At 40.6% G+C, this 26,977-nt stretch overlaps 3 protein-coding genes across 4 annotated transcripts; 1 reads left to right on the top strand and 2 right to left on the bottom strand.

Moving 5' to 3' along the window:
• Positions 1–1,709: 1,709 nt before the first annotated feature.
• On the top strand, positions 1,710–11,773 carry mier1b (mesoderm induction early response 1b, transcriptional regulator). Of its 2 annotated transcripts, XM_073491400.1 has the most exons (13): positions 1,710–1,780; positions 2,572–2,596; positions 3,742–3,890; positions 4,126–4,311; positions 4,427–4,556; positions 4,679–4,746; positions 5,232–5,304; positions 5,606–5,757; positions 6,825–6,906; positions 7,061–7,155; positions 7,380–7,507; positions 9,171–9,298; positions 9,885–11,773. In XM_073491400.1, exons 1-13 carry the CDS (start codon positions 1,772–1,774, stop codon positions 10,199–10,201), a joined length of 1,542 nt encoding a protein of 513 aa, XP_073347501.1. In that variant the 5' UTR covers positions 1,710–1,771; the 3' UTR covers positions 10,202–11,773. The 2 variants fall into 2 exon arrangements, with proteins under 2 accessions (XP_073347501.1, XP_073347502.1); XM_073491401.1 differs by lacking the exon at positions 1,710–1,780 and having other exon boundaries at positions 2,554–2,596; positions 7,461–7,507.
• Positions 11,774–11,829: 56 nt separating this feature from the next.
• Positions 11,830–16,258, bottom strand: LOC141016907 (nucleotide sugar transporter SLC35D2-like). The gene is made up of 13 exons (XM_073491489.1): positions 16,055–16,258; positions 15,128–15,161; positions 14,947–15,033; positions 14,778–14,845; positions 14,620–14,691; positions 14,468–14,536; positions 14,280–14,382; positions 14,091–14,183; positions 13,929–13,996; positions 13,766–13,844; positions 13,585–13,667; positions 13,446–13,498; positions 11,830–13,332 (listed from the first exon to the last, which is right to left on the bottom strand). Exons 1-13 carry the CDS (start codon positions 16,246–16,248, stop codon positions 13,322–13,324), a joined length of 1,014 nt encoding a protein of 337 aa, XP_073347590.1. The 5' UTR covers positions 16,249–16,258; the 3' UTR covers positions 11,830–13,321.
• Positions 16,259–17,243: 985 nt separating this feature from the next.
• LOC141016212 (SERPINE1 mRNA-binding protein 1-like) lies at positions 17,244–24,740 on the bottom strand. The gene is made up of 9 exons (XM_073490454.1): positions 24,389–24,740; positions 23,476–23,656; positions 23,124–23,264; positions 22,365–22,436; positions 21,951–22,025; positions 21,498–21,675; positions 20,375–20,440; positions 20,021–20,212; positions 17,244–18,970 (listed from the first exon to the last, which is right to left on the bottom strand). Exons 1-9 carry the CDS (start codon positions 24,642–24,644, stop codon positions 18,911–18,913), a joined length of 1,221 nt encoding a protein of 406 aa, XP_073346555.1. The 5' UTR covers positions 24,645–24,740; the 3' UTR covers positions 17,244–18,910.
• Positions 24,741–26,977: the final 2,237 nt, after the last annotated feature.

Below are 26,977 nucleotides of genomic sequence, written 5' to 3'. Positions count from 1 at the left end.
GACCCTCCGCAGGTGTACACCACTGCCCGCATTAATGCCCGGCCACAGAGCCTAATTTTATTTGTGTTTTCCTGTGTCTGAACATGTGCCACACACAACGTGCACAGCACCAGCGCGAGCAGCAACAGGGATCTCATGTTGTTCATTCTCAGTGAACATCTGCCTTGATCAACCCCTTTTTATGCAGAGCCTCTACTGATGCAGTCACACACTTTCCAAAGTCTTCCTCAGGTGATTCATGTCTAAATGGTGTTTATTATCTTTGGTAATCATCATATGCTTTTAACAACGGATGTCAATCTGGCCATTCGTGATATGTGGCGGAATCTAGGCAATTGTTATGATCACTGATTGACTACATTTTCGTAAATGTTAAAGAGAAAGAATTGCTTTTTTATGTCCAAACTGCAGGGTTTTTATTGCCATGGATTTAGCAAAGTGTCGTTTAATGGATCGCTTGAGATATCCGTCCTGCAACAAACTGAGGTGATGGCTCTCTACATAGCAACATAGTGGAGTGTGTGTCCACTATCAAGAACATAAATCAGTGATTCCAAGAAGAGTCAGTTGCATTAACCAGTACACAACTGTATCATGGAATAGAGGTGAGCTGGAAATAGTCGTTACCAGCCGGGTGTGAGGGAGCAAAATCAATGTATCATCAAAAACACTGTTGTATTGGTTTATCTTTTGCCAAGCAGAGGGCACGCTGCTGTACAAAACTCAAGCTAACGACCGCTTTAATGGAAATGGTATTTTGAACTGGAGACAGGTATTTTTGCCCTCTTAACAGTTGCTACACTGTAAAATGAGCTTGTTCTTTGTGGCATCTGGTGGATGAAAACATGTTACTTATGTCACATTGTAGTGAATTACGCACATACTATTTATCTTACATTTTTGATAATCATCCCAATGCTCAAGGACCAGTAATACACCCTTGAATGAACCTTTTCGGTGCAGCTGAAGCACTATTGTGTCATTGTGTTTATTTTGGTGTCCACAGATGTCAACCTTTTTCATTGATTTTCTCCAACTTTTTTTATGTATCAGTTATTGCATGATGGTAAATGTTCGCACATATCACTGTTGGCTCCTCTTACTGTATGTGTTCCCTTAGTCTAAAAATAAAGCAACATTCAATGTTGCTGCATTACAGCCTGGAACATGTAAAGTTACAGTTGTACAGCACACATTTTGAATAGTGAATATGAAGTATGACATAGTGTTGGGGTCTCATATTGTTATGAACTCGATATCTAAGTTTTTGAAAGAGATCTATTTAGGATTTGTCTCGCAGCTTCTACAGTTACTGGTTGATGGATCAATATCATGAATGCTGATGATGAGAAAATAAAACCAAAAGCCTGAAACATCATATGCCTCTTTATTTTTTAGAGTATATTTTTATACCATGTATTTTAAATCATCATCAGTACAATTTCCATTCCTGCTGCATTCAGACAACTAATAACAAAGAGCCAAAAACGTTTCATAGATCCCTATCTCTTACTAATTCTCATTTTAGAGCTAACAGTGAATATCATTGGTTTAGATATACTTAAAATTCTGAAAAACGGTGCATTATAGCTTTTAAACAGTGTTTATATTGTTTTAATCTATATGTTAAGCTCGTTCGGTGTATAATGTTACATAACACACAGCAACGTCCAAGCTGTGGAGGCATTATGAGCTTGGTACTGCAGGTGGGCGGGGCTCTACATCCGGGGACTTGCGCTGACCCCTGACGTGACCCTGCAGGATTGCAAACATGGCGGAGGTAAGAAAGTGAAATAAATATTAGGAAAAAACAATTTCATACCGCAAGATACTTGGTTTAGTCGAATGTGCGCACCGTTTGTGTGTTGACGCTTTGATACACGAAATTAAGAATCCGCTGTTTGCGGTGCTGGATAATAGCCATTTCTTGACACAAACATGTTTAGTAAACTTCGGATTTAGCTAACGTTAGCTGCGCTAGCACTGACGGAAGGTAGCTGCGGCGTTAGCGATGTTACTTGGCGGTTTTGTTTAAGAATACTTAACTATCCATATTCACGTTTTTAAACAGATATGCAGCGGTAGTGTCGTGGTTAGAGATATTCCGTGTGTTGTTTGAGCTTTATTTGCAGGCGGTTGATAACAAGCTTAACTTGGACGCGTTAGCTAAATATATAAAGGAGAATTAGCTTGTAATGTGTGATGCAAGTTAGCCAGTTGAGTGAGTTAAACCAGTGAGCACTCGCCTGTTGTAGCTAACTGTGGTTGAACGCAGTCGGTAAACGCCACTGTGCCTGTGATATTCACAGTCTTGGGATGCAGCCTACATTTTCCCTACAGGAAGTGGTGACAGTCTTCTTTGTTTCTTCTCATGTTAAACTGCAGTCAGCTTGTAGGGCACAGGGTCGGGCGCGCTTTTTCTTAACTCACTTTTATGTTCTGCTGCCTGAGCCACTTGAATATGTCAAGTTGTATTCAGCGGCGGATCGTTTCTAACTGTGTATATAATGAGATATTGACCTCTTAAGCTGTTGTTTAACTTTATTTATGTCCCTCTTTTCCGTTTTCCAGCCCTCCCTCGGGAATTCGAGCCCAGGTACACAAAGTTGGTAGCATTTTTATTGTTGTTTGGGTGTGTGGCATAGGTTTGAAATCTACTGTCCAAACATATATGATTTAAAGTGGGTCTTTTTGTTTAAAAATGTTTGTCTAAGTGTAAAGGAAGGGAAGTGGCACCACCGAAATCGAAAACATAGGCTTAAAGGAGCACTACTTAGTTTTGGGAAGAAATTATAATCCGAAGAGAAAGATTTCCATTGACTGTTTTTATGTTTTAACAAACTAAATAAACAAACTCTCTTTATTTTCATGACTGAATAAATAACCTGAGCTATATTTGGTGGACTTTTCTAGCTTCAAACTGTTCTGGGACCTTGTTTTGCTCTGAAAACAGCTTGTTTATTCACTTATGGAAAAAAAAAATTCAGAGTTTGTAATATTACCTCATTAATACTGTAAATATTAAAATTCTGAGTTTGAATTTCTTCTCCAAAACGACATAGTGCCCCATTAATATCTTATGTTAAAAGACCTGTATGATATCAGATTATTTTGTAGTTAACATTGACAACTTAACAACTGTTAACATCAACATCAACAACAATATAAACATAGTTAAACAATAAAATAATAAAGTTTTCTGATGGTTTGTTTATGTCAGTTATGTTCATAAACAGCAGTTAACATGTTTGTTATTATGATTATGTTGAAAACAATGTTTATAATACTTATAATCATTTAGATCCCTCTCTGTAATAGGCCATTGTAATGCATGATTACTTTAAGTTAATGTTAGTTTTTGCATCAATGTGATGAAGTACTTGATTCGATTTTTGGTAGACAAAATAGACATAAGACATCTGGGTATTTTGTCTGTAAGAGGCAAATTTGAATTTTAATGGAATGTATGATATAGATTCATATTGCAAATATAAAATACACTTCACAAAAGAATTGCATAGTATTATTAATATAAAAGACCATTTTATCCATATTGCCCACCCCTATACCTGAATATATCTATAAACTACATGTACAGTATATTGAACAAAAAGTACTGTTTGGACCTTTATTGGATTTGTTCATAATCACATTTACATCACAAGTAAATGTTTCACTCATATTTGTCATATTTTCAGGATCAATTGGAAATATCGCTTTCAATTTTGTTTGCTTTTCTAGGAGGTTCAGCAGGTTCCGATGACCATGACTTCGACCCATCAGCAGACATGCTTGTCCATGACTTTGATGATGAACGCACCCTGGAGGAAGAGGAAATGTTGGAGGCAGCAGATGAGACCAATGCCAATGAGATTGAAGACCTGGCACGGGTGAGTTTCAGGCTTTGAGCTCTTATTTGCTTTCGTCAGCTCCGTCCGGTAATAAACTCACTGTAGCTCAGTGTTTAATGTACCATATCAATCAATATGGGAATAATGACAGGTTCTAGTCATGAGTTTTGAATTTTGTTCTTTACATTATTAAAATTATTCTTTCAGGCATTGAATTGTGAGGTGTTAACTTAATTTTACAGTTTGGAAAACAGCGTTGTTTTTCTTTCAACAGGAGGGAGAGATGCCCATTCATGAGCTGCTGAATCTGTATGGTTATGGCGGTGGTTCACCAGCAGATGAGGATGAAGAGGAGGAGGAAGAACCAGAGGAAGAAGAGGATGATGATGAAGAGGATGAGGAAGAGGACCTGGACAATGATGAAAGCAGCAGAAGCACTGGCGAGTTGAAAAGAAATGAGGTATGTTGGTGTTTTTTGTTTCTCTTGAAGTCATATGGTTTCCATAAACTCAATGTATTCTGTCATCTTGACTGTTTTGTGTAATTTCAGCATGTGTATGTATGTGTGTTTTTAGGGTGAGGGTGTTAAAATCTCTTCAGGACAGGGGGATGAGGCCCAGGCAGCTTCTGAGGGTCGCACACGCTCAGTCCGGTCCCTTGGCACAGCAGAACTTATTCGTCCCCAGAAACTCAAGTACTTTGAAAGTATGTGTCATCTTACCTAATTTTTCTTTGTCTCTTATTTAAACTAAAGTTTATATGATGTCTGTATTAGAAAACACTGCAGATTTTCTTGTGAGATTTAGTGTTCATTCATTGTGTTGAAGGTAATAATGATGCAGAGGAGGAGTCAGATGAAGATGAGGACTATGTTCCATCTGAAGACTGGAAAAAGGTATGTGAGACCTTCATTTGTCAGAGTTTCAGACACTGTGCTGTCAGATCACAGCAGGATTTGTACTACAAAAACATTTACATACAACAAACAAAAAGATAGTTTGTTTTGAATGCTTGATCAGATGAATTACATACAGACTACCTCATATTTATGTCACAATCTGCAGCATGTGCAGTGTCAGTTTATGTTTGTCTAATCCTTTTGACTTACAAAGTTGGCTGTCACTATGATACATTTATGGCTTTTAAAAATACACTGTGCCCACAACAGAAATACTATACTCAATTCTAAAACAGAGTTAACTTTTCTTAAGGTTTCCATTGGAAGAATATTTTCACAAAAACCCAAATATGTGCTTAACATTGTGTAAATCACAGTTAACATTGGACCCCTGTTTTGTATGGTGAAAGGAACGTCTGTATTTGTAATAAATCTATAAAGTAATTATCAGCCAGTCTAAACTGTGTGTTCATTTCCAACAGGAAATCATGGTGGGTTCCATGTATCAGGCAGAGACCCCTGTTGGCCTGTGTAAATATAAAGACAATGAAAAAGGTAAGCTGGCTGTTTGTTGACTGACTGCATCTTTAAGCTGTATGGGCCCAGACACACCAAACTGACATCAAAGAACTATTAGAGACGAAGCTCGACTGGTGCATCACTTCATGTCACCTGTGTCTCAGCCCGATAGCTGCACTTGAACACACCGCAAAGGCCACAGTCCGCTCACTGTTTGCTGACCATCAGCATGGTGTGTCAGGGCCCTGACACTGTGAGAGCTTTGTGGGTCCAGAAGAACTGAAGATGATACAGTGTACAATTGGTTGATGTTGTCTTCTATGAATTTGTCTTGCAGTTTATGAAAATGATGACCAGTTATTGTGGAACCCCGAGTGTCTTCCTGAAGGCAAAGTGGTGGAGTTCTTGACGGAGGCATCAAGGCGGACAGGAGAGGAGAAAGGAGTTGATGCAATCCCAGAGGGATCCCATATCAAAGATAATGAACAGGTGACAGCAATAATCCACAGCTTTTACTGAAGAATAAGACTGGCCGAAGTCTACATTTATCTTATTGGAGACAAATCCCATGAAAAGACCAAAACCAGTAACAGATTAATCCATTGTCTGACACATCTTGCTTCATATTGTTGTCCAAAACTGTTAAAAGTGAGCGTCACTGTTGCACTTGGTGAAATGTTCCATCAGTACAATGAATGTGGTCACTGTAATTTATTTTTGGTCACCAATTATGTATCAATCCATGGCTGAATGTACTGTTTATTTTGGAGATGCGCGATGTCTGCCAAGGCATATGACAATATCCACCATGAAACATTGGGATGGACTACAATGTCATTGTTTGGGGGACTGAGGGGATGAATTTAAGGTAGTGTGTCCCCTCGGAGTTGCCGTCAGGCTGGAGTTGCTAATTAGCACACCACTCTTGTCACTGCTGTTTCAGACTCTCGCTCTGACGGCAACCTCCAATGGTCTCACCCAGCCGAGAAAACTGGCACCCCTTACTAGCGAGAAATGTTAGCACCCTGAGCAGCAACAAACTTCTTCTCATTTTCTCTCCAACATGTCACAAATGTGACCAACTCCTGCCATACAGTATTTTTTGCACTCTGTGGTGGGAAGCCTTTTTTAATCACACAGCTATGACGTTACAAGGCTCAGAAGTCGAAGCGTGCCATGGATGATTGCATCGTCTACTGGCCCAACCCTGGTTTGTTTGATGTTAGTTAAAGACTTCACTACCCAGCTGTTCTGGTTAAGTACTGAGCCCTTTTTAAAAATAAACGTTATATTTTTGAGCCACTTTGGAAGATTTACGTCTTGAGTAGAAAGAAATGGACTTTGGGCTGAATACCACAGGCCAGGTAAGGAAGTCGTCCAGTGTTGAGAAACAACCTAATACGTTGGTCTTTTCATGGGCTTGTTGACCTTAAGAGAAAATGTTGAATAACTCCAGCATTGCTTAAATGTGTTGAGTTGCGATCATGCTGTATTAACATGTTTATAGCTTTTCACATGGATGATATAAACGTATTTGTTCACTCTCTTCCTTGTAGGCGTTGTATGAGCTTGTGAAATGTGACTTTGACACAGAGGAAGCTTTAAGAAGACTTAGGTTTAATGTAAAAGCAGCCAGAGGTAAGCAGACAATCAAGTCATTCATATATTTACCTTCAGTTTTCTCCGATGTAAATGTTTGGTGTTATATGGACTTCTGCGCTTGAATCATCTGAGTTTTTTTCTTTAGATTGTCTTGCTGATGCCAGATTAACACTTGTTCTCTCTGTGACAGAGGAGCTATCTGTCTGGACTGAAGAGGAATGTAGAAATTTTGAACAAGGACTAAAAGCTTATGGGAAAGACTTTCATTTAATACAGGCCAACAAGGTAAGAGAAGTGTTTAAAAGCCACATTAATTCAACTTTGATACATTGAGACAAATCAAATTTCTTAGTTTGTACACAGCTAAATTGTCTGTAGATCACATGACCTTTGTCAGAGTCCAAAGAAACAATTTGATTTGTCTCTTTTTTTTTGAAATTGTGCTGAATCAATCTCTTCAGACGATGGTAATAATGGTTATTTCATGTCTGCTGAATTAAATCTTTCAGGTGAGAACTAGGTCTGTAGGAGAATGTGTGGCCTTTTATTACATGTGGAAGAAGTCTGAGCGTTATGATTTCTTTGCACAGCAAACCAGACTTGGGAAAAGGAAATACAACCTTCACCCTGGTGTCACGTAAGTTTAAAAAAAAGTTTTGAAGGACATTGCTAATGTAGACATTGTTGTTAGTAATCGAAGTAATTGTATTCAGGTTGATGTGTTTGGTTATGTTTGTTGTTTCTAATATTCCAAAAGGGTTTTCATGATTCATAACCGCAATGCAAACAATGCTGATGTAAACAGATTCTCAATTAGTTTTTTGTGAAAATGAATTGGCCACAGGTGGGTCCTTTTTGCAGATACATATTATACATTAAGCTTTGCTAAAAACACAGTTTTCCTCAGAGTAGAAACTACCAACAACACAAGGCAGAATGTGAGTTTAATCATACATCAAGTCTATAATGGAGATGTGAAAGCAGATAAAATGGTGTCAGGCTGCTTTCATTTTTGTGGTAGATTTCGTGCTTGGTCGCACACAAAACAGCATAGTGAAAGCAAGCTTAATAGGCAACCAGTCTAAACACTGATGCACAGTGCGATTATTCAACAACCATTACATTGTGTGATTCACAGCTACATCAGATTGAAACGTTAAAGCAAAATACTTGTCCATTGCCTGTTTGAATTAGTGAAATGTGGGGTGAGTTTGCTTTTTTAGACAACAAAAGAGGATTACAGATCTCCATGGCATGTCATTGGATTTTACATTTAGATTTAAATTCAGAAAACATGAGCATAGTCTATAAGGGATCACTCAGGGATTACTTTGGAGTGCAGGTCATGTACTGTATTGTAGAATGGGATATATCTTCCTTTTACTTGAGTTTATTGCTGAAGTCTGTCCTGTGTAGAATCTAAAATAATCTACTCCTGTGAAGGTATCCCATGTGGATTTAGGCCTCACTTAACACATGTCAAATTGTGATAAATAAGTAAAAATGTATTTAATTTTGTCTCTGACTATAGTTTATGTATACAGTACATCAGTAACATACTGCCAGGCTCAAACAGTATAGAAAGCACCTTGTGTTGGTCAATGGGGTGTAACAACAGGAAGCCAGAATTCAATCTAAGATGAAGTTATTAAGACTGGGACTAACCTGGTCTGTGAGGATGAATTTGTGGTTTATTAGCTCTAGAGTGGCAATGATGATAAAGAAAATGAGTTGCAAACTTTTTTAAGCAAAAATGTCATGCATTTGGTGGTTCCAGCTTCTTAAATGTAAGGGATTGCTGCTTTTCTTTGTCATTGATGATAGTAAAGAAAGGGTTGTTCTTTTGTTGGTTGGACAAAAGAAGAAATTTGAAGACACCTCTTTGGGCTTTTGGATTTACAGACTAAATATGAATCGATTGATGGTGGAAATAAACATCAATATAGTCGATAATGAAAGCCCTAATTAGTTCAAGCCTACTTAAACTGGTTCAAGGGAAACCATTAAAAAATATAAGAATTCAGTTTCAACATAGCTGGTGATACCACCTCAACACCCAAAGCACCTCATGTTTCCATAGCAAACATTTGGGAATTACATCACTTATTGGAACAAGAAGCTTGTATAAAACAATACAAGGCATCATACAGTACAACACCCTGACAAGGACCCACCTGCAGTCACTGTTAGGAAACAAAGACAGACAAGATTACATACATATTAGTATGTTATTCATATTTTATACTCTATCAAAAGTCAAAGCTGTGTGTAACGGCGTGTGTGCTGCTGTTTGTCATCAGAGACTACATGGACAGATTATTAGATGAGACGGAGAGTGCGACGTCCAGCCGGGCGGCGTCGCCTCCTCCCACCACCTCCAGCAGCAGCGCCAGCCACTCGGAGAGGGAAGACGGCAGCAGTCAGAACGGTAAGCCGATGAATATTTAAGATTATTTTCATTTTTAAACCAAACCCAGATCTAAAATAAAATATATCTAAGTTAAAACATATACTCTGATGGATAGATGTGCTGTTTTAATTTTGCATCGTCATCATCATCATGTCTGAAATGTTACCCGTGTCATTTAAAATGTGTAATGACAGGAAATGAATGTCTCCCAGAGCACCAGATGAGCAAAATGTTTATTTTTAGATGGCACTAATTGTATCCAGATCTCAGTTTAATATTGAGTTTCTGCCTTCATGTTACTACAGTGGGCGTTTAATTTCTGTCTATAAACGTGTTACAGTGGATATGCCGCAGTGTCAACAATTTGAATGGGGGCTAATTCTTAGGTAGAAAGTAGTTCCCCTGAGCACTGTGAGCGCCACAAATCTAATCACATTCACCTCCATTGTATTCAGATGAAGGCAGAAACCTGAGTAATAGCTCAGAACATGCTCAACTAAGTCCAAAAACTTCTACATGGCTAGATATTTCTATAGTTTTGTAATTTGGGTGATTTAATGTTTAAATGATCTCAAACCACTCACTTCTCACTGTTCTTTGACAGGTATCGCAGGTCACAATTCAAGCCACCCAGTGGACGGCACTCAGTTGCCCCCAGCTAATCAAGTCAAACCTGAGTCAGTTCAGTCCAACGGTCCCTCCCATCCAGCAGTGGAAGCTCCTCCTCCAATTCCAGACAACAACTCCAACGGCTGCAGCCAGCCCAGTGCACCCAGCCACAACAGAAATGGTTCTCTGGAGCCTCTGCTGGACCACAGAGACACAGCAACAGCACACGAAAGGCCGGCCAAGAGATGCAGGACGGAGGCAGAGCCGTTGGGCCAAAGTGAGGTGGAGCCATCCAGAACGCAGGAGAACTGAAGTGATGTTGACTAATAGACGCTGAATTGGGGTGAAAAAATAGTCCCTGCTTGTCCTCTTATCGTCAGAGGTGATGAGGAAGATGAGCCCCTCTTAGCCTGTGAGTGCAGTGTCTCCTGAGAGCAAAGACTCCCTCTTTGATAAGGTCACTGAAAATCACACCTTGAAGAACACAGCCAACCAAACAGCAGCTGGTCTCCCCGTCCCTCCAACCATCCATGTACTGACTGCCTGCAAAGCTCATCCCAAAGTACCACAGCTCCATCAAGTCCTATGAAACATCTTCTACCCATCGTCTTTATTCCTTTTCTGGAGACTGACTGACAAAATTTTGCCAAGAATTTCCTTTTTCTATTTGTACTCAAAGAAAAGAAATCACCCGTGATATTTTTTTACGCAAGAGATATTTATATTTTTTAACAAAAGAAAACTATGATGGGTAACTGCTGTTCAAGCTATTTGAATGTTTGATGAAACAGGGGACATGTTTTTAAAAATTCTGTGCTTAGGTTGTCAAAAAGAGGCAAAGCAGGCGAACACAAGATGAGCGAGGCTGGTGCTGGCCCTCTTTAGTTGCACTTTGATTGTATGTTTCTCATCTTTATTGATAAGGAGTGGTATCGAAACCCAGCAGAAATTACATTTTCACTCCTCCTTCACTTTCTGAACCCGCTCTGGCCTCCATCATGGCTCTTTGTTTGATTCTAATAAATAAACCAATGGGTTAGTCCCCCCGCAGGTTTGTTTGTGTAAAGCAGCTGACATCAGTGATGTCCTGTATTATAACTCATCATGTAGAAGATCGCTGTATTTTTGGATTCTCATGGTCAGTGCTTTGCTCAACGCTTTGTTTTTACTAGACAGAATGTCCATGATTTTTAATGTAAAGTTTGTATAGATTTCTTACCTTGAGCAGTTGGTACATTTTTTATAACTGTCTGTTCATCTCTGTATTTTCTGGTCTTCCTCGTAGGCTGTGCTTTTTGTTGACAGATCTTTTCGCCTGTGTTGCTCTGAGATGGATGTAATAAAACGTAGCCATTCCTCTTTCCCTCTGTTTGGCAGCACTTCCCATTCCTGCGTGACCCTGCTCAATCTGAAGTGTTTGTTGCGGAGGGCCTCATCTTTTATGTGTTTAATAAAAAAAACAAGCCCCACATTGTGTTTGAGTGCTGGCTGCCTTTGGTTTAAAACCTCTAAGTGCTTGGTTCCAACTGTTTTTCCTCAGCAAGTGGCTTCAGAGCAGTGGATTTCCAGCAGTTTAACAGACCAGGTTGACACAGTGTGTGTGACCTGGAAGACCTTCATTTGTGTTGGTACAGTAGCCGTTCAGCTTAATGCTTAAGTGTTTTACTTTGTACTCCAGCTTTGAACTTACATTCACAAATTTAAGATAAGTTTGTCTCAAATAATGTTGATCCATGTAGTCTTTTCTTTCCCTTTGTTGACAATAATGTCCTGTTTTGTTTTGTTTTTTTCTCTGTAAATGACGACATGAATAAAAAAGTGTATTCCAAGTCTGGCTATGGATGGAATAACATCGGTTCTATTTAATAAATGTATTAATGAGTATGAGTTGTTGTGAGTTTTCAAACTGCACACATGAATACAGCTAAAGCACAACAGACTGATTGGAAGACAGGGTTGATTTTATTTTTTTTGTCAGTTTTAATACAATACTTAGACGCCATATACATGTTTAAAGATTTAAATGTCACTGTAAAAATTGGTCTCCATCTTGACCTCGAAGCAACCTCTTCCTAATGTGAATACACATTAAACAACAGTGTTATTGCTGTACAACACAGGCTGTTGTCTGGGAAGATGGCAGCTAAGCGTCAGCTACATATTAAATCGTAATCAACGTGGGTTTTTGCTGTTTTTGCTGTTTGGAGAAACGGGAATGCTAACAGTGAACATGAACTCAGTATGACATATAGGTTTTGTATTAAAATAAAACTAAAAATAATACCCACTCAAGTATAAAAATACACAATTTTGCATTTAATCAGTGAAACATATTTATAAAACTTAAGGCACTTTTAATTACAGGTATAAAAGATGATATTAGTGTCTCATAAAACAACTTTACATGATTGCAGCATTAACGTGAACTGAAGAACTACAGGGTTCCCATGGGCTGTTAAACCCTTGAAAGTTTGTGAATTTATGGAAATATTCAAGGCCTTGAAAGTATTTTAAAAAAAGACACAAATTGGCATGGGTCATTAAAAATGCCTTGATTTATATATTTTGTGCAGGAATAGAAATGTGAGTTATGTGAGATGTATTTTTTACCTAACATTAGTAAATAGGCGACGTTGTGCTGACTGCACGTGTGTGCGACAGTTTCCTGCCTTCACACCAGCACACATTCAAGCCTCTCTCTTTTTGTTAATTGTCTCTGAGCTTCTGTAAAGCCTGGTAATTCTCAAAATACAAATCCTCATTGTTGTAACAGTAATTAACATTGATCCTTGTCTCAAACTATGCCATGTTGGCTCCATGATTTGGGCCTGGAAAGTCCTTTAATTTCTAGAAAACAGTGTTACAGCATTCTCTGAAACAACTGAAGTAGATGGGGACTTTTTTTAAAACGCATAAAAACACGGCTAAAAAGTCAAAATAAAACGGCTCCATACAGCTCTTCAGGCGTATTCTTGGTCTCCAGAATCCCTGAGATCACACTGATTTGAAAAGATGTTATTTACACCCTCAACGTGCGGTTGAGCTTATGCACCCACATCCGACGGGTTGCGCGCTAACGCTTTTAGCTTAGCAGCTACAGTGAAGATTACAACGAAGATAAAGTGAAGATGAAAGGATGTAAATAACATCTTTTCAAATCAATTTGAGATCTCGGGGCTTCTGGAGACTTTCAAGTTTCTGTTTTTTTATATTTGTATTAAAAGAAGTCCCCATCTACTTCAGTTATTTAGGAGAATGCCGCAACGCTTGAATTTTTGTCTGAATTTATCCTTTAGGAAGTTGTGGGAACCCTGAATACATAAAAACATGTAGAACATCTGAACAGTGCGGTCTCCACATACAGTACACAGGCAACATGGAATGTGTTGTGGACGTCTGTAGTCCGTCAGTGTCGGGTCAGGACTCTGGGGTTTACTCCTTTTCTGTTAAATGTGATGCAAAACATTCCAGTTACCTAAAGCATATTCGACATGCGCATACATTGCAGTCTCTAGTCTGAGTGGGGTTTGGATCCACATGATTTGACGGTTCTTACTTGTTCGCTCCTGCGTGAAGGTGATGTAGGAGTACACCAGGCTCCCGGCGATACTGTGGGAAACAAACGTGACAAAATCTGTTCCCACAGGAAACACTCAGCTCCTCAACTGCACAATTTAAACAAGTGCCAGTCTCACCTGATGTTCAGACCTATGAAGTTAGTCCAGGTGAATATGTAGTCTCCACCAAACACCATTCCAATGTAGGTCACAAGGATATTCTGCAGGAATCACACGCACAGAGTCGCTGCACAAATCTGCATTCATGAATCTTATCGGCAGACAGAACAGAGGGCAGGGCCGGCGTGAGGTGACTCACCTTGATGCAGCCCACGATGGAGGTGGTGAGTGCTGAGTTGTGCAGCGTGCACAGCATGATGGAGTACATTAAAACAAAGCTGTGCAACACAATGAAGAGGAGTTAGACGGGAGCAGCGGTGCGGGACATTATGTGTTAACGAATGATGGATCTAGAGATTTACCCCATGACGCAGGAGAGCACAAACTGCACAACAAACAGCTGATCAGACCATCCATTATACGCCAACGCCTGCACTCACACACACACACAGGAGAGTTTCAGCACTCACTCTTCTTGGTCTGGAACTGAATTATAAATAGCAATTTGTGTTTAAAAAGCTTACGATTTGTAAATCTCCTGAGTAGTAAGCGTATGCCAAAGTGGGGAAAATCATGATTAAAGCGTTGTAGTAGAGGAGCCCGTATTTACCCAGCTCCTGTGGGAACAGCAGTGTCAGTATCATACTTTAGTAAAAGATGCAGCAAAGACACATCACACACAGTGAGGCAGTACGATTAGCAGCTCCGCTCACCTTGGAATCAAGTTTCTGCTTCACATAAGCCCCGCTGGCCGCTGTCAGGACATTGTTCAGCATAATGAATACGTATCCTTCAAGGTCAAACGCTAAATCGGTGCTACGGAAAACACAAAACAGGTCAAAGAGTGAGATGCACGCTCACACAAACTGCATGTGAACTGGACACTGTAAGTACACCTCACCTGGCAGCGACAAATGCACCAAAGATCATGGTGAAAACTGTGGTTTTAATCGGCGTTGAAAACGTTTTTCTGCAAGGAAAAGAAACAAGCTAAAGTTATTGAGATCATTCATCTGCAGGCGCAGGAGCATTGTGAATAAAAGCTTCACTTACTTCAGCAAGATTCCCTCAAACACCATGGTGAGGAAAATACTGAACCTCCTCAAAACTGTAAACATGGGCAAACTAGGAGAGAGGAAAACATTCATTTTGAGGAAAAGATGTGTCATATCATGCAATAATACAGCAATTAATAGATAACGAGCTCTAACTTGAGTCGCTGTGTCCCGAACAGCCCTGAAATCTGATTTCCGACATACAGCAGAGGCAGTGGAAACATCTGGAAAGACACACACACACACACACACACAAAACAGTTTTGATCTTCAGTAAGAAGTTCTTCTTATTACCATGTATTTTAGAGCTACTTCACAGTCTCACCTTGCGTGGTGTACTCAAATCCAAATCTGGAAACGAGATCACACCCAACAGCTTCCCAGTCCTCAGGACTACGATTGTAGCCAACATCTGCAGAGATACAGAGGCAAGAGGAGACTCAGTATACCAGGCCCTGTTCAGGTGAACAGGAGGTATCTGTGACTCAACTTAGGACAGAACTTACTTGACCGATTCCGACACATGTTGACGATGGAAATCTGTAAAACATGCAGACAATGGTACGAATGAGGAAAATTAATGCTGACTTTTTTTAAATGATACCTCAAATGTGATTATCAAGTTTTCACATGGGCCCATTATACGTCCATACTGACATATCTGTGACAGGCCGCTATCTGTTATATCTGTTGGGCTTTACTATATAATACTGCATGGATCACCCTGCTGCATGATAAATATCTTGACTATGTGAAGCTGTGCAACCCTCGCTCATTGACAGCTGCTCTGGCCATAAGAGACAACTCTAGTGCTGAATGGTAAAACTGAGTTTAACAGTAGCACAAATAAAGATGAGTCAAAAGTCAGTGAAATGACTCCGACTGGTCATACCAGAACAAGTGAACCCCTGAGACTACTGAATGGAGAATGGGTGAGACTTTTTTTTTAAAATTATGAATTCAACTTTTAATTTGTAAGAGGAAGAATATTCATATTTATGATTCATAATCATGCTCATCAATCAAATGTTGGTAAAAGTTCTTCCACAATCTGAATATGTTGTGCAACTAATCCTTTTACTAATACAACTTATAGATATTACTTCCATCACTTAATACATGAAAGGTAAATTGTTTTAGGATTTTTCTCTTAATTCTCAAAAAAGTGAATGTAGTTTGGTTGGTGGCTTGTCAAGAACTTCATGGCCAGAGAGGTGTGTTGGGGGGAAACATGACATGCATTTCTAAAGTCCTGGCTCTGCTGTCACTGTTGCAGGAGTGAACACATTGAGGAAGACACATTTCCTCTCTGAGTATGAGCAGAATCTAAAACTGCAGATTTATAGGGACTGCCTGCTGTCATCGCTGACCACTGCAGGTGGTCAAGTGTCCGAGACGAAGCTTCCTGTGACTCGCTTGTACTTTGGACCTACCTGTAGTTGGTGAGGACGCTTTTGTTGACAACAACGATGAAAAATGAGCTGACTCCGTAAAATCCCGCAGCCAGCAGCTTCAGAAAGAGCGTGGAGCCGTCACCGGATGTGGCTCTTTCAGATGTGGAAGATGCTCCTCCAGGTGACAAGTTTCTGTCGCCGAGCTCATGTCGACGTTTATGAAGCGCTGCCATCGTTTACGTTATCAGTATGTACGAAGTTCAGACGGAAGACCGCGAGTCCCTCTCTGCGCATGCGTACGACAATCTCAGCCAAGTGGTGGAATTCTGTCTGCGAGAGCGGAAATGGAAAGAAGTGAACCATCTTGACTCAACTAGCTTTACATACTCTGAATATTAATGTATCACTGTGTCGGCTTCAGGTTGTTTTAAAACTGCACTTGGCTACTTCAGCAACCTTGAAAGCTATACAGTAGACCAGGTGTGACCACATAAACTGAGATTGAAAACGTCTCTGAGAGTCAAATACAGTAGCATAAACCCTATCTTCATTAAGTTTATTATGTTTTGGTGAAAACTGATTAGAGAGGTGTTAACTTTAAGGTCGTGAAATGTAAGAATTGTTGCAAGGTTGCTGTATTATACTGTTAAAGGGTTGGTCCACATATATATTTTTTTACATTAAAGTGTGGTTACTATTGTATGTGTAAAAAACAACCAAAAATAAAGTAGTATAAAGCCCTCTTGTAGCTCCAGAGGAAGATGCATATAATTTAATAAACTGCCTCCAATGATTTCACTAGGTTGCATTGTGGGTAGCGTAGGCGCCTGGGTTGAAAAAGGCAGAAGAATGCATTGAAAACAGGCAATATTTCTGGTTATGCCATATCAGTTCTGAGACTTTGTTTTTAAACTGTCCATAATAAGTGCAACAGGTTTTTGGGACTTCAATGCTGGACCAGTGGACTGCTTTTCAAATCCTGCTGCCTACATTACCCACAATGCAACTTGACCACTGAGCAACATCACCAATAAACTGGCAACTAATTGTAAATCAAAGCCTTTTGGAATTTTTAAATCCGTCTAAAGATAATATCAGATTAACTTGTGTAGTACTGACATCACCGCAGCTGCATCACACTTAAAGCAATTAAGAGTCTTTGTCACGTTTGTTTACACCTTTAAAATCACAGTATTGAATTTAAACAACCCAACAGCCACTGTCAGAATACATGTAACACCTCTAAAGCAATTTATTAGAACAGGGATGTTTGCAGAGAAAGTTTCACCGTCATGTGGCTCAAACAGTCCTACAAGAAAACTGCTCCAGCCATCTGTATCAGTGCATCGCCAGCAAGTCTTTGCAGAGCACAGCATGTAAAGCTTTATTATTTACTCCATGTTCATAACCCCCCCCATCCTTCATCCCACCCTACCCCAATGTGAAATATACCCGCTTCATTAAAATAAAACGCTCACTGGAAATTGCTGACACAGGTGGCTGAAAGCACCATTAGCTTACATTACATTCTGTAGCTCGTGATTGTTCCACGATGACAGCCGCCATTTCTTTCAGACAAATTATGCATTGGTGCTACTGCACTGATAAAATAAAAAAATTAGAAACAGCAAATATGGTTTACAGAAGGAGAAAAACAATCTTCAGAGGACTGGTGCTGATAAAACCAAGTGCTTTGAGATCTGAAAGACATTACAGATACTGTAAGAGCGAGATATGTCCACGGTCTATTCATCATTCTCACCTAGATTTCAACAATCACTTCTCCGAAGACACAAGAACTTGCCATCTACGGTTTGAGACCGGCAAGTTCATAGTAGAGGAATACTTAAATGCTAAGTAACTAGCTGTCAAATTCACACATTCAATTCACACGTCGTAACGCACGCACGCACGCTCACACACACTCGCACACACGCTCACACACAAGTGCACACACACCCTTAACAAAAAAATACAATATTTGCTTAGTGGTCCTGAAGTTACAAGTAGTACAGTCTGTATGACCTACGAGGACCAGCCTAAAGATATACATTGGGCCCTGGGACACCCTGAAAACACAGGTAGCACATCTGGATCAGGGGATACAGGGGAAGCATTACTAACCACTGGTCCACCAAAAAAGGGCAAGCTATCAAAAGAAATAGAAAAAAAAAACAAAAACAAAAAAAACCAAAAAGGAATAGAGGCATTTACGTTCACTGCACGACAAGCAGAAAAATACCAAGCTTTAGTAGGAAGTCACTTTGCCTGGTTACCCATCCTGAATTTGTGCCTCGCAAAGGGATGGGTAGTCAGGATCAGAGTAATTACACTTTAAATGCATGTTAAGCCATACTTCAGATATCTAGTACAAGTTTTCTATGTAGTGTAGTGCTACCACATCAGTGTGTATTACTGGGAACAAAAATTCCAGTAGAAAGTCTTTTCTAAGATGACCCCTTAATACTGAGCTGAAGTCATGAGGAAAAAAGCACAAAAGCTTCAGGGGGAGATGTACACACACTTCAACCTAATCGCAGAAATGCATAAATTCAAGCAGCACGAAAAATATCAATGAAGTATGCATAATCTCTGAAAAAAAAAGGAAAAAAAAAAGTATGAAAACATCCCTGCTTTCATGTTCCTAAATACAAAACTTCAGTGTAACAAGAGGTCCTTTTTCCGCCTTTTTTTTGTCTTTTGTTCTCCTTTAAAACAGGTAAAATTTTAGTCCTCTGGTGGTGTGAGTGGTATGGGATGACAGTCTTTTTGTCATTTAAAATCTTTTTTTCCCTCTGTTTTCTTATATACTTGAAGATGTGGTAAGCATGCAAGCCTCGTAGAGGAGGGGCCCGGAAGGGCTGATGGGTGGGCTGGTGGTGGAAAAGGAGCCTTTTAGGCCAGGGCTGGGAAGGCCTCAGGATCATCCACGTTGGGGACTGACACTCCACTCGCCTGGAGGAACAAAACACACAGACAGCGGGACAAGGTTAAGAGAGCTTACATTAAAGCTGCTGTAATCAGTATTTTTAATTCCTGTATATGAAAGGTGTCACTCATAGTTCCCTGTTTCCGCATTTTAGCATCTTTCAGCACACTGTTTTGATTTTCATCCAGCAAAATGAATGTTGTGGTTTCACAAAAAATATCTGAAAACTCCAGTCTCTCAGAAAGACAAAGGTTAGTGACATTTTTTTTATACTAGTTTTGATAAGGTACCCAAGTTTATTCTTATAATATTAACAGATGATGTACTTTCTGGAATGTTAACAGGTTTTCCCACAAAGCCCCTTTTCCATTTCTTGTTCTCAAAACATAAAAAGGAGCAGTATAAGAACTTTGCATAATAAAACTTGCAAAAAAACAAAAAAACAAAAAACAATTCAACCAGTAAATATCTGATTTAAGGAGAACTGAAACTTAAAGTCGATTATTTGATTAGTCTGCAGAAATTCTGATTTTTGAAGTCCTTTTTTGAGGCATAAATGCGAGAAATTCATTGGTTTACGCTTCCTCAGTGGAATTTTTTGCATTACAAACTGAACATTCTTGGATGTTGGGACTGTTAGTCCAACAAAACAGTCTAAATACGTCACCTTGGGCTTCAGAAAATTGTAAGGGGGGATAATCATTATTTTCTGACATTTTATCGACTACACAAAATATACATCATATTGATAACAAAAATATATGTTAGTTGCAGAAAAATATTTCAGCTTGTGATACTTGACAGTTAAATACTGTTAATAATTACTTATTACAAACTCAATTCACAAAACTAAACATTTGCTAGTCAAATCCACCGTATCACTGCCATGAGTTCAGTGTGTGAGTTTGGCATCATGGAGCATGTGCTCACTGCTCTGTTATTTCGGGGCCTCAGTGTTCCACAGCAGGTTTTCCAAGTCAGTGGTTTCTATCGCCTGTTCAGAGTCACTGAGCTCAGTCTTTTGTGAGCAACTCTAAACCTTTGTTGTGTGCTGTGACAACAGCTTTTGTTGTTACCTTTTCGGACCGTCCTCCCCCGCGTGCCGTCCTGCTTCCTCCCCCGCCGCCGCGGCCTCCCCTGCCTCCGCGAGCTCCCCCACGCCCGCGGCCGGGGCGGCCAAGGTCTCCGAAGTTGATCTCCAGCTGGGATGTGATGTCGTTGGCTGGTTTGCGGAAGTGGTGGTCGGCGGACTCATCAGGGTTAGCTGGCTGATAAGAACAGATGGTGGATACATGTTCAGACGCTGACTGTTCTCTGTTTGTTTTTAAAACAACTCACCATTTTTGAAACAGGTGGGTTTATACAGATTTTTACCACTGAATGTTTTCATGGACTGTGTGGGTGAATAGTAGTGTGAGAGCTGCAGGCACCTTGTGGAACAGAGTGGTTGTTTCTGCTTCTGTCTCTGGGGCGTCAATCAAAGCGCCAACAGGCCTCTGAAATGTGAAGACAGCAGGTTTTTCATTAATACAAATCACCTGGTGAGACACACCGCACAGAAGTCACCATACTAGATCAAAAATCTTCTTTTAAATATCATGAGAAAAACTCAGGCAGTTAGCTTTGGAAGTAAGTTTCAAAATTGATCTGCAACTGCTTTCATAACTGATTGATCGTTTCAGTCATTTCAGTCAAACCTCTTCTGGTTCCAGCTTTATAAATAGATGTTTTGTCAGACAAACAGGACATTTGAACACATCACCATGAGCTCTGACAAACTGATGTATATCTTTTTCTCACATTTTTCAGACAAAACAATAAACAGAGATTAATCAGAAGACTAATCGTTAATAAAAACAATTGGTTGTTGCAGCCTTCAAACCTTTTTTGATGCTTACATGTCGTATATATATTTGCTTAGTAGTCATTTCCTACAGTCTCTTTTTTTGCACTTTAGATTCAGTATTCACCAGATAAATAATAATGCTCAATAACAACGGCAGATCATTTTTGACTGGTTATAATGTTAAAGGTCCAGTGTGTAGGATTTAGTGACATCTGGCAGTGACGTTGCAGACTGCAACCAACTGAACACCCCTCGTCTCAACTTCCCCTACAGTGCTAAAAACATGAAAGGCCCCCTCTAGAGACAGGGTCTGTTTTGTCTGTTCTGGGCTACTGTAGAAACATGGCTGGTTAACGTGGTGGACCCACTGCCTCTGCAGATATAAAAGGCTCATTCTAAGGTAATGAAAGCAAGGAACCATAGTTTGCCGTGATTATACACTCATGACAGCATTATTATAAATATGATATTTTTGCTAATAGAGCCTCCTAAATCCTAAAACTGCTCCTTTTTAAAAATCCAAGTCAAAGAATGAAGTTTAAACGATTAAAAAACTACTTAAAGACTAAAAGGATGTCTCAGGTCACAGTGATGTGTGGTGGAGCTGAAACATGAACCTGCACAGAGCAGGTAGTGGACAGCTGCGGTTGGTGTAGTTTAAAGAAAAAGTTTCCATTCTCCATTAAATCATCAATCACCAAACTCACATCTTCACTCTTGGACTTGTGCAGCACGTATCCTTTCTTCCACTGGCTGTCGGCTCCTTCGTTGGGCTTGCGGATGTTGAACTCCACCTTGGTGCGCTCCTTGTCCTGCATGGCCTTCCACTCGTCCAGGGTCATCTCTTTGGGGCCTTCGTTTTTAACCTCTTCCACCTCGTTCTCCCTGGAAAGCCGGCACACAAACAATGTGGGACCTTAAACTGCAAAACAGCCAATCCTCTTAGCTCTATACATGCTGTCTAATCCCGAGGCCAAAAGGTTAGTGACAATGTTTATCCCATTTGCTCTGAAGCTTTGTGACCAAACGCACATGCACGGATACTATTTGCGACACGGAACAGTGTGATGACGTAGGACTGCAGCGCCTCAAACTACTTTTTATCGAGTCGTTAGACAGATCTCTTTACCCAACGCTTGTAAATGCAAATGGATACTCACTTGTTCTCGGAGCCGGCAGGTGCATTCTCCTCTCCCTCTGGGGCTGTCTCAGGAGCAGCAGTCTGTTCAGCCTCACTGTGAACAAAGACACACAGCCACCTCCTCAATACTGATATACATCACCTCTTAGTGGTAGCTTTCCAAGCTAGCTCACAAATACAAACTGTACTGTGTGTTGCATCCGTTTTATCTAATGTTTTTATACACTTAATGAAAAGACTGAACTAACTTGAGTCTTTTTTTCTCTTGATGCCTGTACCGTAACCCCCAAATTACAGTATGTACGAGACGCTACTCCATTAAAACTGTTGCAAAGTACAGCCACTCTATATAGACCACATTTCAGATGTGCATCAGTATCCTACGGACAGAAGTGCTCAGAGGAACAGGCTGTGTCTGTTCTCCAGAACTCACCTCACTTCATCCTTCACATTGCCCCAGTTGTTTGAGCCACTGCCAGCGCGCTTGTCCTCAGTTTTCTGATTGCTGGAGTGAACGGACAGGAAAACACACACAGACACACATTGATGTTTGTGGTCTAAAAATACAGCACACAATGAACAGTAGGTCTAAAACCAAGAGCAACCTTTGACCTCAAATGTGTCGTCAAAAGTAGCTTAACTTGGGGGAGGGTGCCACTGATATTTATCTGGGACGACATTAAAAACACTTTCTTAAAAAAGGGGCACAATGTAGTTTTGGAGAAGAAATTCAAACTCAGAATTTTAATATTTACAATAATAATGAGGTAATAATACAAAATTAAGAAATTTGTTTTTTCTATAAGTGAATAAACAAGCTGTTCTCAGAGGAAAATAAGGTCCCAGAACATTGTTTGAAGCTAGAAAGGTGGCAGGGTCCGCCAAATTTAACAACTTAAAACAGTATGAAATTGTGTTGTCCTTTAAGGTCAGTTTGTTTGTTCAGGCATAAAAAAAAAAGTCAATAAAGACAAAACTGTTATTGAATGTAAAGTATAACTTCCAATAGACTCCTATATAGACAAATAAACTAAAAAGGCTGTTAACAGTGCCACCTGATCCTGGCGATCTTGGCCAGGGCTCAAGAAGTTATGATATTAAATAAAATAAATAAACGGGGTGCTTTTGTATGTAGTCATTTCTATTTCTGGATTCACCGGTCGGCAAACGTCTGAGTCCAGGACTGACTCACGATTTGTCACTGCCGCTGTGTCTGTCAAAGTCTCGTTTCCCACGGGAGTCAAAGCCGTCTCCTCGGCCCATGCCCCGTCCTCTTCCACCACGCCCACCCCGGCCACCACCACGCCCTCTCGGGGGCCTGTCTCCAGAAGGCCTGACGGGACACAAACAGACAATTTCTAAATTAACAAAAAAAACAGTCTTTACAAACTCATGTGACACAGAATGACAGCCCAGCTTCCAAGATGATAACAAACACTCGCACCCTGCTTTTCCCCCCACAATGATCCTGTGATCACACCAGACAGCCTTGAGCTAAACAGCATGATTAAATATGCTCTTCGTCGTTCATCACAGCTACTCACTTGTCTGTGGAGAACTCTCCACCTCCCTCAGGCTTGTCCTCAGCAGGCTTCTCGAAGCGGCGCTCGCGGGGAGGTCTCCGGTCCGGCCTCTTGTCTCCAGGTCGTCCTTCGCCCTGACCGCCCTGATGCTGGGAACCAGGCTGGCCCTGCTGGTCCGGTCTTCGGCCCACCCGCCTGATACCTGACAGTCGCAGGAGCATAAACAAAGAGTCAAAACCTACAGAAGAGGGTTGTTTTTCTATTAGAGTAATAATTCTTGATGCAGTCGTCTGTCCTGGACAGTCAACGCTTGCTGTTTTCAGCTGTATGTGTGCAGGAGCGTGCTGAATGTCATGCAAACTATCTATGCTGCTGATAAGACTGTCCGTGAAACTGTTATCACTACTGGCTATCTGTGGGCCTCTCTTTTCGTTTACACGGTGCTCTTGTTTGTGAACTCAATTTTAGTCGAATACTCTTCAAACAATAAATTTACATTTCCACTCGGGAGAGAGAGCATCAATCCAAACAAAGAGCGGTCAGCACAGTTTTCATTACAGCAGGCAGGTGAACATCCTGCGCATTCGCCCCGCAAAGCCTGCAGCTGCTAACGGAGCTGCGTAGACGGTGCACGAAGCATCCTCCTCCTCCAGACAGCAGGATAACCCGACACTACACCTTCCTGTCGGAGGCAGGTGGAACCATCACCGCTGAGCACAGGACCCTGCAGGTGGATGCACCTGCGCTTTGTAATGACCCTGACCAGACATCTCTTGTTGTCTAGCTGAGCTCAGTGTTGACCTCACGCTGTGTTTTGCTGCGACCAGCAGCAGCAGCTAAAGCAGCTAACAGGAGCTGCACATGACAGTTGATGCGAAAACGACGAAAATAAACATAAAGTGCACACAAGCGACAGAGCGGGAGGACATGTTACCTTCTTTCTTCAGGGGCACTGGAGCCTGAGACTCCTCCTTCTTGTCCAGCAGCGGGTTCTTTCTGTCCTTCTGTGACTCCTTCTTCGGCTGCTTGGCGGCTTGAGCCGCGGTCTTGGTGGACCCAGCGGCGGCCCCCTCCTTCTTCTTGTTTTCAGCAGCTTTCAGGATCTCGAACGGGTCGGACTCGTCGTCCAATAACTGGTCGAACCGGTTGGTCACGACGCAGCCGAAGCCTTCTTGCAGGTGTCCGGGCATGATGGCGCCCCTTCAGCGGGATTCACCTCCGATTCTACGAGGCTTGATGCGAACAATTCGCTGGATGCTGCCACAAGATGGCTGGGAGAGCTGCCCCTTCTCTTCCGGTGCGAGCACCATCCGGGACATCGTGCCGCGCGCACCAATCTGAGCACACGGCGGCTGCAATGTTTTTATTTACATTATGTAACGACGTGCTCTCATGTCCTCCAACTATAATCCGGGTTTTAATGTCTGAGAGGATGTGACATGCGAGGGGAGCTTTCAATAAGCTGGAGAGTTATGTTGCTGCTGAAAACCAGACTCTGTCCTTTTAAAAATTAAATGAACAAGCGAGAATATGCATATGGAAAAATGTGCATGCATGTTATTAAATACATATCCCACCGTTTGCATGAATATGATCATGCTGACACACATCCAGAATCACACCCCATGTCTATATGTGTTTACAAAGACACAGCTGGCTCCAGATCCTGCTGTCAAAAACTCAGCAGCACCTTGTTGTGACCCTGTGCTGATGCTACAGACACGCGTATCACAAGATTAAGTTGGATTGGGGGGTTTATAAAAAGCAGCACAAGTGTGTTTAGGGCCAGTAGGGGCATGCTGTGTAACAGCTGGTGGTAACATATCTGCCAGATTGCTCTCCAGCACACACAGAGCTGTCACACTGCTGGAAGAGATGCATTCAGGGAGCTTCTCCGTGTAACTTGAGACATCATGGATGTCAAGAATGAAAGCCAAAGGTTAAGTTACTTGATGGGATTTTATTTCCCTTATAATGGCTTATAATGGCAATAAGGATAAATGAGACATTATGCCATTATGTTTGCACTGTGAGTATGGACATTTGTTCCTCAAACCCTGAACATGACATAAATAGAGATGAACTATAGTTTTAGAATCAAAATTGTATTCTCTATTTAAATAAATTAGCACAAGAAACAATCAGCAGGCTCTGCACTGCATAGATGGGCAGAAATCACCAACGCAAGCTGGCAGTAATCACAAAATGAGCACATAAAGTCTTTTTTTAACATTTGAATTACTTTTGCATTATGTCTAATAGTGTGGATGTACTCAGGACCGAAAGCGAAACTGAGGCAGGTTGAATTTCACTTCAAGAAAAACCTCATTTGAATCATTTGTACAGCTGACTATAATCTGGAGGTGTATTTAAAAGGTCTACATTGATTACTCAAAAAATAAATTAAAAGTCTGTCGTAATGAGCAGATTGATGGAGCTGTGAAAGAGGAGTGACATATCACACAGACCTTAATGAAACATGCACACATTCAAACCAAATAAAAGTAGTGACAGTAAAAACAAAAAAAGAAGAAAATAATGGCTACAATCTCTTATACATACAACATATATAAATGATAACTCTAAAGTGACTCTAAATGATATTAGGAATTTTGAATATGCAGTAAGTCACATCTTAGAAACAGTTGTAAAGGACATCAAATCCCAAAGCCTCAGCTGATTCCATGTAACGTTCAAAGTCCCCACACAGTCACCAAACTGTGTTCTAGCTCTTTAACAGAGAAGTGTTTTTTTTTTTTTTTTTTACACATTATACACAGTTTGAATACAATGCTGACAACAGTGCAGCTGACATGAAATCAACGTCCTAAATCCATGAATAAATTCCACTAATGTTTTTCAAGTTAAGTCCTCCCCCTGCAGTAACCTGGTGAGGAAGTTATTTCAGATATAAGCAAGTTCCTCCCAAAACAAATGTGCAATATCATTACTTCTCTGTTGAGTACTCCTGAAAATGATGCCTCACCTTGCATTAAATTTGACAGAGATTTCCTAGAGGAAATAAAGAAACACTTAAGAACACTGAAATATGAATAATCCTTCCTTCATTATGCTCCTTTGTTCCCTTTCAATATCCCTGATGACTCCGGCCTGTGCATGATAATACTTCTTACACACTACAGGACCTGTCAGCTCCTTTTATGTGACTCATGAATCAAACCAGTTGCCAGGATGAATGGTTGGCATTTCACGGCTTACACTCGAACTTGTACATGTTACACATATCACATCAACATTTCTACTATACATGATGTATCACTTTTACATTACACTTACATGAAAGAAGAAATATTGACTAACAAATGAGAATGAGTGCTTCAGTTGAATCTGGCTGCTGCTGATTCTGGTGCGATATTATGACAAAACTTTAACCAAGGACCTGATCTGAACAGTAACCTATAATAAGGCTGAGAAACAGCCTTCAGCCTGTGCAGGAAAACAGTTATTGTTCATTGGATCATAGATGTGGTCATCATACTGTATACTACAACATCCACATACA

This window comes from Pagrus major, chromosome 21 (genome assembly GCF_040436345.1).
Source record: "Pagrus major chromosome 21, Pma_NU_1.0".
Taxonomy (NCBI): Eukaryota; Metazoa; Chordata; class Actinopteri; order Spariformes; family Sparidae; genus Pagrus; species Pagrus major.
This window is presented reverse-complemented; position numbering and strand designations above follow the sequence as displayed.

Excerpts from the sequence above, each read along its gene's own strand:
- mier1b (XM_073491400.1), top strand. Across the intron at positions 5,305-5,605 it reads ATATAAAGACAATGAAAAAG|TTTATGAAAATGATGACCAG; the intron begins GTAAGCTGGCTG and ends TTTGTCTTGCAG. Across the intron at positions 5,758-6,824 it reads ATATCAAAGATAATGAACAG|GCGTTGTATGAGCTTGTGAA; the intron begins GTGACAGCAATA and ends TCTTCCTTGTAG.
- LOC141016907 (XM_073491489.1), bottom strand. The coding sequence starts at position 16,248 with ATGGCAGCGCTTCATAAACGTCGACATGAGCTCGGCGACAGAAACTTG. Across the intron at positions 14,846-14,946 it reads ATTTGAGTACACCACGCAAG|ATGTTTCCACTGCCTCTGCT; the intron begins GTGAGACTGTGA and ends GTGTCTTTCCAG. Across the intron at positions 13,499-13,584 it reads TTCATAGGTCTGAACATCAG|TATCGCCGGGAGCCTGGTGT; the intron begins GTGAGACTGGCA and ends TGTTTCCCACAG.
- LOC141016212 (XM_073490454.1), bottom strand. The coding sequence starts at position 24,644 with ATGCCCGGACACCTGCAAGAAGGCTTCGGCTGCGTCGTGACCAACCGG. Across the intron at positions 22,026-22,364 it reads AATGTGAAGGATGAAGTGAG|TGAGGCTGAACAGACTGCTG; the intron begins GTGAGTTCTGGA and ends CTTTGTTCACAG. Across the intron at positions 18,971-20,020 it reads GGGGAGGACGGTCCGAAAAG|GCGAGTGGAGTGTCAGTCCC; the intron begins GTAACAACAAAA and ends TTGTTCCTCCAG.